This window comes from Aethalodelphis obliquidens, unplaced genomic scaffold (assembly GCF_003676395.1).
Source record: "Aethalodelphis obliquidens isolate GAN/ISIS:26980383/991018 unplaced genomic scaffold, ASM367639v1 scaffold111, whole genome shotgun sequence".
Classification (NCBI taxonomy): domain Eukaryota; kingdom Metazoa; phylum Chordata; class Mammalia; order Artiodactyla; family Delphinidae; genus Aethalodelphis; species Aethalodelphis obliquidens.
In genome coordinates, this window is record NW_020838055.1 from 66419 (window position 1) to 81774 (window position 15356).

Below are 15356 nucleotides of genomic sequence, written 5' to 3' on the forward strand. Positions count from 1 at the left end.
AAGGGAATCCTCTTAACACTGCTGGTGGGAATGTAAATTGGTATGGAAAACATACCAATGGCTGCTATGGAAAACAGTATGCAGGTTCCTCAAAGAACTAAAAATGGAGTTGCCATATGATCCAGCAATCCCACTCCTGGGCATATACCCAGACAAAATTATAATTTGAAAAGGTACATGCACCCCTATATTCAAAGAAGCACTATTTACAATAGCCAAGACATGGAAACAACCTAAATGTCCATCGACAGATGAATGGATAAAGAAGATGTGGTGGGGAGATATACACACACACACACAAACACACAATGGAATACTACTCAGCCATATAAAAGAATGAAATAATGCCATTTGCAGCTACATGGATGGACCTAGACAAATACCATATAGTATCACTTAAATGTGGAGACTAAACTATAATACACATGAACATATCTAAGAAACAGAAACAGACTTACAGACACAGAGAACAGACTTGTGGTTGACAAGGGGGAGGGGAGGTGGGAGAGGGAAGGATTGGGAGTTTGGGATTAGTAGATGCAAACTATTATATATAGAATGGATAAACAACAAAGTCCTATTGTATAGCACAGGGAACTATATTCAATATCCTGTGATAAACCACAATGGAAAAGAATGTGAAAAAGAATATATATATATATACATGTATAACTGAATCACTTTGCTGAACAGCATAAATTAACACATCATTGTAAGTCAACTATACTTCAATAAAATTAAAAAAAAAAAAGTGGCATCAATACAGTTTTACATACACTGGAAAGTCCTGTCCACGTGGTGACAAGAGAAGAAAGCAAAGTTGCATCTGACATCATTGTGGAACCTGGGGTTTGGGGATGGGATTTTATTTTATTTTTTTAAAATTAATTAATTAATCAGCTGAGTTGGGTCTTTGTTGCTGCGTGCGGGCTTTCTCTAGTTGCAGCAAGTGGGGGCTACTCTTCATTGCAGCGTGCAGGCTTCTCACTGCAGTGGCTTCTCTTGTTGTGAAGCATGGGCTCTAGGCGCCCGGGCTTCAGTAGTTGCAGCACGTGGGCTCAGCAGTTGCGGCACATAGGCTCTAGAGCGCAGGCTCAGTAGTTATGGTGCAGGGGCTTAGTTGCTCCATGGCATGAGGGATCTTCCCGGACCAGGGCTTGAACCTGTGTTCCTTGCATTGGCAGGCAGGTTCTTAACCACTGCACCACCAGGGAAGTCCTGGGGATGGGATTTTAGATTTGATTTATTTCTGTAGACTTCCCCCATGTTCCAAATTTTCACCAAGAAGCAGATGTGACTTTTATAATCAGAACAAAAAAGCTGTTTCAGAAAATGGACCTTATTGACACAACTCTTGAGGGAACCTCACGTGGGTCTGGGGAACAGGATGCTGTGCTATTCACGGTCCGGCCCCTCACCAGGCCTCCCTCCTTAGCGGGAGCGGCAATGGCCAGATGAGTGACTTGCTTTGGGGATTCTGGGTTCCCTTCTTGGGTGATCATTTGCAGCCTGTTGAGAGAGGCATTCTAACCATGACTGCAGGGGTGCTGGGATGTGGCCACTTGGCAGACCAGGCTGCAGAGGGGACACCCAGAAATGACAAACTGGCTGGGTCTGCACTGACTGAGCTCACTCAAAGCCGTGACTGTGGGTCCTTACAACCACCCCGAGAGGAGGCGGGTGTTAGTACTAACGCTCGTCATAGGGGAGGGAAGACAGGGGTTCTGAGAGGCTGTGACAGCGGCCGAAGCTTATCCTGCTGGTTGTGCCTCAGAACCAGGATGAGAACTGGTGTGTTCTCTCTGCTCAATGCATTTTCAATTCTACTGCAAATCCTCACTCAAAGGCAGAGAAAAGCTGCAGAGGGAAATGAAGCAAAAGAGCCCACAGGACAACACAGATGGAAAGATGTATCACGTTCTTATACTGGAAGAATTAATATTGTTAAAATGACCACACTACCCCAGACAATCTACAGATTCAACGGAATCCCTATCAAATCCCTATCTGTCTCCTAGAGCAAAGGAAATAAAAGCAAAAATAAACAAGTGAGACCTAATTAACCTTAAACGCTTTTGCATACCAAAGGAAACCATCGACAAAACAAAGACGATCTACAGAATGGGAGAAAATATTTGCAAATTATATGACCAATGAAGGGTTAATATTCAAAATATATAAACAGCTCATACAACTCAACAGCAACAAACAAACAAACAAGCTGCTTAAAAAATGGGCAGAAGACCTGAATAAATAGATCTCTAAAGAGGACAGGCAGATGACCAACAGGCACGTGAAAATATGCTCAACATCACTAATCATCAGAGAAATGCAAATCAAAACTACAATATCACCTGTAAGACTGGCTATCATCGAAAACAATACAAATAACAAATGTTAACAAGGATGTGGAGAAAAGGGAACACTTGTGCACTGTTGGTGGGAATGTAAATTGGTGAAACCACTGTGGAAAACAGTATGGAGGTTTCTCAAAAAACTAAAAATATAACTACCATATGACCCACCAATTCCACTCCTGGATATATATCTGAAAGAAACAAAAACATTGATTCAAAAAGTTACCGCAGGGCTTCCCTGGTGGCGCAGTGGTTGAGAGTCTGCCTGCTGATGCAGGGGACACTGGTTCGTGCCCCGGTCTGGGAAGATCCCACATGCCGCGGAGCGGCTGGGCCCGTGAGCCATGGCCGCTGAGCCTGCGTGTTCGGAGCCTGTGCTCCTCAACGGGAGAGGCCACAACAGTGAGAGGCCCGCGTACCGCAAAAAAAAAATAAATAAATAAATAAAAAGTTACCACAAGGTTCAAAGCAGTGCTATTTACAATAGCCAAGACATAGAAGCAAACTAAATGTACGTCAACAGGTGAATGGATAAAGAAGATGTGGTATATATACACAATGGAATATTACTCAGCCATAAAAAAGAACTTTTGCCATTTGCAACAACATGGATGGGTATTATGCTAAGTGAAATAAGTCAGACAGAGAAAGACAAATACTGTATGATATCACTTCTATGTGGAATCTAAAAAATACAAAAAACCAGTAAATATAACAAAAAAGAGATATAGAGAACAAATTAGTGGTTACCAGTGGGGAGAGGGAAAAGATGAGGGGCGATATAGGAGTAAGTTATTAAAGGTACAAACTGTTCTGTATAAAATAAGCTACAAGGATATATTGTACAACACAGGGAATATAGCCAATATTTTATAATAATTATAAATGGAGTATAACCTTTAAAATTTTTCAATCATATATTATAACATATAATATTGTACATCAACCATACTTCAATCAAAAAAATTTTTTTAATTAAAAAAAAAAAAAGAGAGCCCACAGGATGATGATTTTCCCCTGTGGTGGCGTGTTCCCAGAAGAGCACTCTTGGTCTCTACTCAACCTCCTCAGCAAGCTCGTAAAAATGTTCCAGATGGAGCCTGGCCTGCCCACCAGATGAACATCCTCAGCAGTTAAGTAAACATCCAGGAGTGTCAGCTCTGGGTCTGAAGAGGAGAAAATATTCCAAACGAATCTGATGCATAAGAAAGGCTGAGGGTCTGGACCCTCAGGTTCAGGAGGAGCCAGTGGGGTTTCTTTTTCCTGGTAGGACGCAATTTTGAGTTCTGTGTGGATATAGAGGCGTCCTGAAGGCAGAGTTCTTAAGCTGGAGGTTTGCGGAGGCAGCAGTGATACCCACTTTAGGCTCATGCAGACAAGAATGGTTGATGCCTGGTAAGGGGGCAACAGCCTAAACCAGCACCTCTTGCAGGGAGTGTGTGACTTGGGCCTTTTGGGCCTGGTCTCCCTGGGTGACACATGAGCTGTGATCTATAAACAAACTCACGAATGCCCCAAAATGAATGTACCAGGACTACGGCTCCCCAGCAGGTAGACACCCAGGCACATGCTCTGTAAGGACTCAGCTAAGGCCCACGGAGCAAGAGCAGGAGGTCCCCCTGCTCCCTGCATCTCAGACATAGAAAGTCGGAGGTGCTGCAGCTTATGCAAATGTGTCCTCCTCAGAGATGGCCAGACAACTCTCTCATCAGTGGTTTCACATCTTTTTAGTGCAGCCCACAATAGGAAATACACTTCTGTTGCATATGAGCGCGCGCGCGCACACCCGCCCCACTCCCCCCGGAAGTTTCATGAAACAATATGTATTTTACAAGGTGTAATGCATTATTTTTTATTTCTTTAAAAAAATTCTGTTGCAAACCAATACACTGATCTCACACATCATGAACAGTTGTGTACATGGTCTGAAAGTACAGCTTCAACAGAGCTAACATTCCCTAAAGCCATACAATGTGCCAGACACCATCCTAACATTTACATTCATTTCTCTCTTTGAATCCTCACAGCAATTTTGTGATTTAGATTATCTCCCTGATTTTACAGACGAGAAAATTGAGGCTTAAGTAAATTACTGCCTAAGGTCACACAGGAAGGAAGTAGCTGAGCAGGGATTTGAACCAAAGACCAAGGCCAGGGCCCAAGGCCCCATCACCCCATGACCTCAGCTGCAGAAATTCAGGGCATCCTTTATGTCCATGTCAGAGCACGTTGTCTTCCCCCCGAAGGTTTTTGCAAACCCTATTCTGCAACGCTTTTCATAATTCCTTGGATCGGCGTCATCAGCTCCCGTGTGCGCAGATGAGGGATCCCTGGGACTCACTCAGTTTTGCTAGGGTAATCACGAGGCTCAAGTCATTAACGATTTTTTCTTGAGAAAGCGGGGTGGGGGAATGAAGTCTTTGGTTTGGGAGAGTAGACTCGTCAGTGGCTTGTTTTTGTTTCACTGTGAATCCTTTATCCTTTGTTAGGTGATTCTCAGGCAGATATGTATTTAAAAGATACAAGAAAAAGCCACATGGGTGTTGAGGTCCACAGATGGAAACCAAAGGCCAGGACGTTCATGTGCGTGGCCGTGCCAGGCTCTAATCACTCACTGGCCACCGCTCCCACTGGGAGGACCCTGGCTTCACTCTGTCTCCTTTTGGGATGGTTCTTCCAGAAACCAGCTGGCCAGATAAGATGTGGAGAAAGATTGCTGGACAGACTAACAGTTTGGCTCTCCTTCTAACAAATACTTTCCTTGTTTTCTCAGCATTCATTGGCTGGGGAGGCCGCTGGTTATGAGGGAAGAGGGGCTCACAGTGGGCACAGCCCACCCAGCACCACACTGAGCCCCGCAGCACACAGGATCGCTTAATCAGCAGGCCTTTGGGCAACCCCTGCAAGCCCCAAGTGGATCCTCAGACTTGAACATGCGTCACCATCAATGGGAGGGCTGTGAAAATCCAGATCGCTGCTGCCCCACCCCCTCAGAGTTTCTGATTCAGCAGGTCTGGAATGGAGCCTGAGAATCTGCATCTCTAATAAGTCCCCAGGTGATGAGGATGTTGCTGGTCTGTGGACCACACTTTGAGGTGCACTGCCTCAGTACATCCTCAGCAAGAAGATTCGCAAGAGGGAATCCAGTAAAATCTTCTTCTCTTCACGTATCTTTGACAACTAAGGTCCCCTTTAAGGTTGGAACCCCTCACTTCTACTGGCTGGCTCACCCTGGAGGCTTATGCACTACAAGTTTTCAAGTAAGAAAAACGTAAAAACCATTGGCCTAGTTGGGAGAGCCCAGCCCAGCCTCTCAAAGTCTGGGGTTTCTGTGTGATGCCAACCTCACGTTAAGTGTTTAATAAACATTGTTTAACCTACCTCATCAGGAAGGTGGATTATTTATTTATCTATCTATTTATTTATTTATGGCTGTGTTGGGTCTTCATTTCTGTGTGAGGGCTTTCTCTGGTTGCGGCGAGCGGGGGCCACTCTTCATCGCGGTGTGTGGGCCTCTCACTGTCGCGGCCTCTCTTGTGGAGCACAGGCTCCAGACGCGCAGGCTCAGTAGTTGTGGCTCATGGGCCTAGTTGCTCTGCGGCATGTGGGATCTTCCCAGACCAGGGCTCGAACCCGTGTCCCCTGCATTGGCAGGCAGATTCTCAACCACTGCGCCAGGGAAGCCCCCAGGAAGTTGGATTTTAAAAGCTGGTAACTCAACAAGTCTCACTTTGGGTTCTTCCAAGGAAAAAGTATTACAAAGATGAAATGGTATGATTAAAAGGAGATGTAGCACATACATTTCTACCCGAATCCACTTTGTGCATGACGTCACCAAGCCCATGCAAATATGCATAGATTTGTTTGCTCCTAAGCCTTTTGCATGGTCAGTCTGGTTGCTACGAACACAAACAGGAAGTTGACAGGCAGGAAGGAGTCACCTAATCCAACTGGCCAAGTCACCTTCCTCTTTATTTTTCCTTTCAACTCCTCAAGAGCCCACATTCTGAAAGACTGTGGCTACTACTGTCTCATTTTCCCATGCACACACCATTCAGTGCTGTCAGGATTCCTGTGCTGAAGCAAAAGGCTAGGGCTGCCTTTGTGTAGAGGTGTCCTCCTTCATCAGACGTCTGGGAATACTGAGGAGGGCTCAGGGATGCCTGTTTCTTCCTGTCACTATGCTGCAGAAGACAGCCACACTCCTTAGTCATTGTGCTCCTGGCAAAACGTTCTCCATCTCAACAAGATGAAATAGGAAGAACACAGAGAATTTTGAGCTATTCCTATGTTCTGAGTATAGCATTTCACTCTGGCTTGAGAACTGGGGAAAATTCATTCTTTCAGCCAAAGGGCTCATAAAAACCCAGACAAAATCATACAGGATGTCGGAAGGAGACTTTCCCTCTGGGAAAGATATACGTGGTATGCTTAGGTATAAATGATGAGTTTCTATTTTTAGGATTTGAAAAAAATTCAATACATCTTCAGCACTATCTACTGTATTCCTTAGAAATTCCATGGGAGGAAGAACCAACTTGGGTCACTTTAAAAAATGCCCTTGAAGATGGGGTATTTTGAGGCATCCAAATACTTAAAAATATTCCCTGAGTCCTACTCTCTCTTCTGAAAGCACATGGGAAACAAATGCTATAAAGGAGATTTAAAAGCAGCACTAAAAAAAAAAGCCCATATCACAGCCTTGACCATGGCGTAAATAGCACAGCAGAGGCAGGTCGAAGTTAATTGACTTAGGAAAGGTCACAGGGTTCCTTGGTTAAACATCCGAGGCATGGTGAAGAGCTCCTCAAAGCGATGTCCCAGGGCGTGTGTGGAAGCTTCCAGTGATTTCCTCTGGCTTGACTTTGCCTTCTGCTGGGTGGGCAGAAGAAAATGGGTCTCTCTCCCAGGCCCAACCCTAGAAGCAAACTCCACAGACCTGATGAGTTTTTCTGTAGCAACTGGGAGCCCACAAGCATAAGAGAAGGGACCCAGGCAGCAGAAAGAGCCAGAGGAGAGAGGCCCGGTGGGGGCACCTTGTCCAAGATGGGGCTGTAAACGTCCTTTAGCGGCAACACAATAGAAACCTCATTCAAGAGAGGAAGCATGCATACATGTCCTTTAAAAGCAATGAAAGAAATGCCCAAACACAGCACACTCACGTTGACTGGACAATCGGCTCTCCCTGAGGGGTAACACTGTGAGAGATGGGAGCTCAGCCAGAACAGGTTTTGGAAAAATTTTATTGCGTTTTGTTTCCATGTGGAAGCACTGACAGAATTGAAAAGAGGCAGCATGTTCCACTTACTTTTCTGAAAGATCACATAGCTAGATGAAGTCTCTCCTCACCCAGGGCTGATTTAATAAACCTCACCCCAAACCCACCCCAAGCAAAAGATAAAAAAAGGTTTGTGGTGATCGCTTAAAAAAACAAATCCATGTTGAGATGGTATTCGGATTTGCGACCTCTGCATTTGATGCATACTCCCTGTCCCCTCACCTCCCGCCACTGTCTTCAGGCCCTTCCTCCTTCAAATGAGACTCAACACACAAGTATGCAAATGGAAAGAAAAGCTAGTCAGTTTCAGCGCCACAGGCTTAGGTGTGTCTGCCGATTCCAGTGGATGGATGGCCATCTCTCAACTTTAAAATGTTTGGCTGTAATGTTGCCCTTGCATCACGGTCAGCCCACGCAGGATAATGGTCTCCCAGGTTAAAATACAGACAAGACGTGCACATTTATGGGTCTAAAATGTCAGAAAGTAAACCCACTGCAGGGATTTACAAAATGAGGAAGAAGGGGTTGACGGTGGAGCTGAGGCTGTTTCACTTGGCAGTAACACTGCTTAACCGACACCTCGCTAGGAGAGGGAGGGAGGTGGGGAGGTCAGAGAAGAAGCAAACGTTAATGAGGGAAATGTAGTTCGCCTGAAGCTGGGTCATTTTCTTCTTCCCTTGATTGTATAAGGCATTTTGAACCGGAAAAACTTCTTCACATTCTTCCAAATAATCATAGTTGGAATATAACTGGTGATTCAGAATACAAATAAGACCCCTTTCATCTCCATCCCCCACCCCACAAGTCATTCTACACACCCAGAGCCCATAACATACAAGGCAGGAAATTGATTTTGTGAATTAGGAGGCGAATCGTGTTCACATGGGGGATGAGGCCACTGTGTCAAGGACCCTTTTAAGGGCTCCATCCCTGATCCTGGCCCTCTCAGGTCACAAGGAGTAAGCATCCATCTTCGGTGAGGTTTTAACTCCCATTTGGGCGCTCGCCACTGCCTCCTGGGCAGTGGGAGGTCATGGGCCCTCCTGGCTCTCCTATGCGTCCCAAACAGGTGTCCGGGCCGGTCCATCCACGCACAAGTGTCACGACTCAGTTAGTACAAGGGGGCATGGCCTGGAGACAGCGCCCTCCACATTAGTCATGCCAGACAGACAGCAGAGAGGAAACCAGAGATCAGAGAAGTGATTTTAAAAAGGAAAAAAGAAAAGCAGCTTCGGTCACCAAAAAAATAGAAAGGATGATCTTTTAAAAATAAAACATGGGGACATTTTTTTTTCTCTGCAATGTTCAGCCATTTTACTTGAGACATTAAAAAAAATGTTTTAGACTTGTTTTGCTTTTTCGGTTTAAACGTTCATGAGAACGGATTGGATGGTAGTGCTGGGATGTGGTTTGTGTCTGAGTGGCAATGCTGGTCAGGGGTCCTTCAGACCACATACTGGTACGGGTCTGCCTTCCCTTGGTCTGGCGTGGCAAAGGGGCTGGCCCAGCCTAGAGAAAAGGGGTGGCCAAAAACGGCTTTCATGTTCATCCATTTTGTTTTTTTAGCCCATCTTCTCTCTTCCTTTTTCAATTGTTCTATTCCCTGAAAACAAGAACAATCATACTTTCAGTCAAGCACTTTACTGCTGTGGTTTTGGGGGAGAGATATCCATTAGCTTGAGGTGAATGGAGTAAATGCTTCCTTATTTTAAAGCCATGAAGCTCATCTACATAGTACATTTTTCTTCTCTTTCTCTCATAAAAAATGCTAAAGAAAAAAATCATAATTTTTTTTTGGGGGGTGGGCATATAGGCACACATGTATAAGTCCCTCCAGGAAGGAAGGGACAAATGAGCAAAGTCAGCAGGCCCCTAAGCCACTGTTCCTAGTTGTGCAATCCAGTGTTTTGTTAAGTGAGTCCTTGCTGGGTCTGCAGAGGCGCTTCAGGCCTGGTTCTGAGCTGTGTGTGCGGGAGCACTGTGAAGGCTGGGGCACAGGAAGCCTCAGCTGGTGGGGAGCTTGAGATCACGATAGCCAAGGACGGCCATTAATTTGGGAACGGTTCATGGTAAGTCTGAAGCTACTATGACCACTTTGCAGACAAAAAAAAGAACCAAGTCAAAGGACCAGCTCTGGTGCTGTTACGCCCCCCAGCCTGGGAGGCCAAGGAGCGCCCTGCTTAGCAGGACTGGCGAGGCACAGTGGAGGAGGTGGAACAGGAGGGAGAGGTCACTACAGAGGAGGAAGGAGAGGGATTAGTATAGGTTAGAAGGGCCGCACGGACAGACCGCTCAGCCTCAGCCTCAGCCCCGGCAAAGGCCTTCCTGTGCTCCTTTGGGGAGAAGTGTGACCCAAGGCCACCTCAGCAGTTGTCACAGAGCCCGCACGACCCCCTGGCCAAGTCTCGCAAGAAAAATGTGGCCTGGGGGAGCAGGCTGATCCCTCCCTTTTCCCTTCTCCTGAAGGAGCTGGTCAGCGGGTGGGGCCGGAGGACAGGGGAGAAGCAGCCTGGCAGGAGCCTGGCCAGGGGCCTGTCTGCTGTGGTCTCTGTGAGGTAGAGGCGCAAGGGTGGGGCCTGAGGGGACAGCCCAGTCTGAGTCTGGGCGGTGGGAGGTCATGGGCCCTCCTGGCTCTCCTATGCATCCCAAACAGGTGTCTGGGTCCGACACCTAAGTTCACAGCCTAGGGCCCTGGGACAATAGAGGCCAAGGGCAAGATGCCCTTTCCCATGAGCTGCAGGTCCTTGGCTTCTTTCTCCTTTCCTTTCAATGTGACTCCCTTTAGGAATACCCTTGAGGGGGAAGAACAACTAGGACCAGGGCCATGAGAGTTTTCCTTCTAGCTCCCCCAGACCATGGCTTGTGTGGCCTGGCGGGGTGTCCCAACAGCGGGTAGGGCCAGATAGTCACCTCTGGGTTCCCTGCAGGTCTTACGCAGAGAAGTTTGTCACATTTACTGCATGGATACACAGCTGGATCTACACCACTGGCTACTATTTTTACAGACACTCTTTTATAATGATATGAATGCTTATAAAAGAAAAAAGGTGCTGAGAGGCACCCAACCTTCTAAACCATGGGGAATTGCCGCAGATCCAAATGGTGGTGCCTTGGCAGCCGGCAGCATCGTCCTTCTCCACATGCTGAATTTCCACACCCACAGGAATGGGGCCTCAGCAGCAGCAGCAACAACTGAGTCTTCCTACGAGCCTCCATCTAAGGCTGACTACCCAATCGGCCGAAGTTCCCCCAAAGAACCCTAGACGATTGTTGAGAGCTGCTACCTGAAGGGGACTTTGGGAAGCCAGGAGGAACTCATGACCTCACCCCAGAGCTAAGGGCTGCCCTTCCTCCTGGGGCCCCTTACCCAGACCCCAAACCCAAACAGGGAAGAAATGCCCACATCACAGCCACGGACTGACCACCTGGAGGCTTCTGGACACCTTAGGAAGGTTGAGAGGTAGTGGCAGTGGCACCAGGGGTATGGGCTCCAGCTTGGCTGGGCCAGCAGCTTCAAAGCTCCCAGAGAAGGAGCTGTGAGCAGGGCGGAAGGTGGGGGCAGGCAGAAGGCAGCAGATGAGGACCAGAGCCGGGTCTTGCTGCCCACTGCTCTGGGGGCTCAAGCTGAGCTGTCTCCTGACTCCATCCTCAGGACCTGTTCATGAAGGCACCTTCTCTGGGAAGCCGACCCTGTCTGTGCCACCTGGGTCAGGGTGGCCTTTGTCCACCACCTGTCTCCAAGCCTGTGGCCACTGGATGGGAAGGGCATCCCAGTGCCTAGCAGAATGCCCGACCCAGAGCCGTGTATAAGACAGAACCATCACGGGAAGGTGGAAGGGCTCGTAACAAAAGGGAACCCTTTGCCGAGGCTGCGGGGCCCCATTCCTGGTGTGATGTGAATGCCAGTCCCAAGTGGGGAGGAAGAAGATCCCGAGTCACTGCAAATGGAGGAATGTGCCCTGCACACCCAGGGCCTGGCCGCTGGGCTCCCAGGTCTGGCCTGCAAGCAGCCCTCCCCCTACCCCAGCTGTGGAGGCAGATGGTGAGCAGGCTGCCCACTTGCTTACCGTCTCATCCGTGCAGATGGAGTGTACCTGGGTCCCAAACATGACTGATGTGAAAATGAGGAAGAGCAGCCCCTCGAAGCACAGGAGGATGAGGAGGATCACTGTGGTGGGTGGCGAGAAGGAGCTGCACTCTGAAAGAGAAGGGACACGTGGGGCTCAGGGCTGCCCCTCGCCACCCCCAGGGCTCCTCTCTGGCTTCGAGGCCATGGCAGGGGCCGTCCTCTCCCACACCTGGCTGCACCAGCTCTCCCTCAGGAAAGCCCTCCTCAGCAGGCTGGACCTTGCCGGCTTCCCCTCCCTCACACACACCACTCCCTGCTCTCCGTCCCTCTTCCTGGACAGCACGGGTGTCTGCATCCTGGTGCCAAGCACAGTACCCAGCACAGTCTGGAAGGACCAGAAGGACTCAGAGCTGAGGCACGAAGGCCTGATGACACCACAGGGAGACCCTCCTCTCCTCAGAGAGCAAAATGCAGGTTGCACAGGTGGAGGGGCCTCAGTCCAGGCCTGGTTTGGCCGTGGGTTTTCTGGGCATTCCTGTGCCTCTATCTGCTCACGGGTGAGAGGAAAATCCAGGTCTGGAGGATCACTCAGTGGCTGTGGGAGCTACAGCTCGGCAGGGGGCAGTCTAAGTGCTGGGGCTTGGCCTGACCCAGTAAGCCCCACGGGGAAGGCCCGCTCTCAGGAGCATCTGCGTCCCTGAGACAGTCTGTCCTGAAGCTGGGGAGCTGACAGAAGAGCCACCTGGCCCAGAGCAGACACTTTCACTCCCCTGGCCCCTACTACGACCTCACCCTGACCTGGGTGTGACCCGAGGCAAGTCCTTGTCCCTCTCCAGGCCTCTACTCCCTCCACTGTAGAGCAGTGAGGTTTGACCAGATGTGTGGTTTTGTTTTAGGCAGCAGAATCCTTTGTCTGAGTAGTGTCTCAGTCAGAAACCCAGCCCACTGAAAAGCAGAGGTGCTGAGGGAGCTGGTGGGGGGTGAGCAGGCAGAAGACCCCTTCTCTGGCTCTTCACCATCAAGGCAGCTTCTCAGGAGAGCCCTGGACCACCTTGGGAGACAGGGGCCCCACTTGTGGCACTGGTCCAGGCCCCTTGGTTGGCACTCACTACCCAAGGACTCCTGCCCTTGCCAACAGCTGCCGGGCCTGTCACACCCGGGCCGTGGCCCATGTTTCTGGCTCTTCCAGTGCTCTGGCCTGTTTTCCTGACAGAAGGGGTCTGGTCCTGCAGGGCAGAGCTGGGCTTCACTGGGCTTTGGGAATTCAGGGAGTAAGTGCCCCCTCCAAACTGCCCTGCTAGCTCCCTCACAGGAATGTCAGGAGAGGAAAAGGACATAAATCTGGAATGAGCTTAGAGACACACCAGCACTGAATGGGTGGCAGGGTGAGAGCATCTTGTCTAAATGCCGTATCTCCTCACATCTTCCTCAGAACTTAACACCTCCACATGACTTCCCTTCTTGGTTCCTTGCTGGGCAGGGTGTGGTTAGGGTGGCCCAGCAGCCTGACGGGCTGGCCCTGGGTGGCCACAGCTGGGGCAGGTACCTGCCTGGCTTCTGGGCTGGTCAGGGTGGTGGGCAGGACAAGGCAGACAGGGTGGGCATGGATCCTGTACCAACTCCTGACTATGAACTCTCACTAACATCCTGACCTTCCCCTCTCTAGCTTGGGCTGGAACTGTGGCAGTCACGAAAATGGGGAGACATGGTGTTATGGACTAAATTGTAAACCACCCCCTGAAATTCACATGCCAAAGCCCTAACCCCCAAAGTGATATTATTTGGAGCCAGGGCCCTTGGGAGGTAATGAGGGTTGGAAGAGGTCATGAGGGTAGGGCCCTCGTGATAGGATTAGTTCTCTTATGAAAAGAGACACCAGAGAGCTTGCTTTTCTCTCTCTGCCATGTGAGGACACAAGAGGAGAGGGCCGTCTGCAAGCCAGGAAAAGGGTCCTCACCAGGAATGGAATTGGTTGGTACCGTGATCTTGGACTTTCCAGCCTCCCAGACTGTGAGGAATAAATGTTTTAGCCTCCCAGTCTATGGTATCTTGTTATGGCAGCCTGAGGTGACTAATACCCACGGGATTTCTCTTCCCCTAGATGAGGTCAAGCCAGGCAGAGATGGGGGCAGGACCGGGGAGATACACTAAGTCCCCTACATACAAACCTTCAAGTTGCGAACTTTCAAAGATGTGAACGTGTGTTTGCATGTCCAATTACGTTAGTTGGATTATGTTAGTTGGGTACCTAGGCTAACGTTGTTGGACTTTACGAACAAATTGGACTTATGAACGCACTCTCAGAACGGAACCTGTTCGTATATAGCGGACTTACTGTAGAAGGGGGGCAGATGCAAACTACAGAGGCAGGGAAAGCCTCAATATCTGGTTGGGAGCTAAAGATACTGTCCTTTTCACAGCCTCACAAGTTCTGGGGGAAATAATAGCAAGAAAAAGCCTAAGAAGTCAGTATGTGCAGGAAGAGCAAAACTCCTAAAAAATGATTAAATGAAGGGGGGAACCAATCAATGGAAAAAGAATGAAAATATGATGTTTCTGCTCAAGATGTGTCTCACAGGTGTATGTGTGAAAGATGGAGCCCAGCAGGTGGCCTCTCTTAATTCCTCCAGTATCTGTAGTAGTCTTCCCCTTATCCTTGGCTTTGCTTTCTGCAGTTTCATTTACCTGTAGTCAACCTCAGTGCAAAAATATTAAACGGAAAATTCCAGAAATAAACAATCCATAGGTTTTAAAGTACAAACTGTTCTGAGTAGCGTGATGAAATCTCACGCCATCTTGCTCTGTCCACCTGGGACGTGAACCATCGCTTTGTCCAGCATATCCATGCTGCATATGCTACCTACTACCTCGGTTACCAAATCAACTACTGTGGTATCACAGTGCTTGTGTTCAAGTAACCCTTATTCTACTTAATAATGGCCCCAAAATGCAAGAGCAGTGATGCTGGCAATTCAGATACTTTCTTACTGTGCCTAATTTATAAATTAAACTTCATCATAGGTATGTATGTATAGGAAAAAACATGGTATATATAGGGTTCTGTACTATCTGAGGTTTCAGGCATTCCACTGGGGGTCTTGGAACATATCCCCTGCAGATAAGGTGGGACTACTGTACTAAAAATTGTTTTCTTATAACTTATTTTTATTCTTCTTTAAAAAAATTGAAATTTTATTTATTTTTTCTGCATCTATATTTTTCCCTCAGGATTTATGCAATCTTGTGGTTGGAGTTCCTTCCTCAGCATGTGCACTTTTTTTTTTTTTTTTGCGGTACGCGGGCCTCTCACTGTTGTGGCCTCTCCCGTTGCGGAGCCTGTGCTCCGGACGCGCAGGCTCAGCAGCCATGGCTCACGGGCCGAGACCGGGGCACGAACCCACATCCCCTGCATCAGCAGGCGGACTCTCAACCACTGCGCCACCAGGGAAGCCCGCATTTGCACATTTAAATGAGATACTTCAAAAGCAGGAAGAATTTGTCTACAATCTTAACGTAAATTGGTGATTAAGCAGTTAAAAAAACAACCATCACTCACACACACACACACACACACACACACACACACACACACACACACAAAAGATTAACGAAAACCGTCCATGTCCTAGCCAGAAAGTTAAAAATGGATTTC

At 48.3% G+C, this 15356-nt stretch overlaps 1 protein-coding gene across 7 annotated transcripts in view; it reads right to left on the minus strand.

Moving 5' to 3' along the window:
- The window catches only part of ZDHHC3 (zDHHC palmitoyltransferase 3), a 56164-nt gene that overhangs the window by 5283 nt on the left and 35525 nt on the right, over positions 1-15356 (minus strand). For 4 of the 7 annotated variants that reach the window (XM_027096921.1, XM_027096915.1, XM_027096917.1 and 1 more), the window contains one exon: positions 11703-11833. In XM_027096921.1, coding sequence (XP_026952722.1) covers positions 11703-11833 — 131 coding nt within the window. Of the gene's footprint in view, positions 1-5946; positions 7276-7580; positions 9239-11702; positions 11834-15356 lie in introns of those variants that run through there. The other 3 variants (XM_027096919.1, XM_027096920.1, XM_027096918.1) reach the window with 3 other exon arrangements.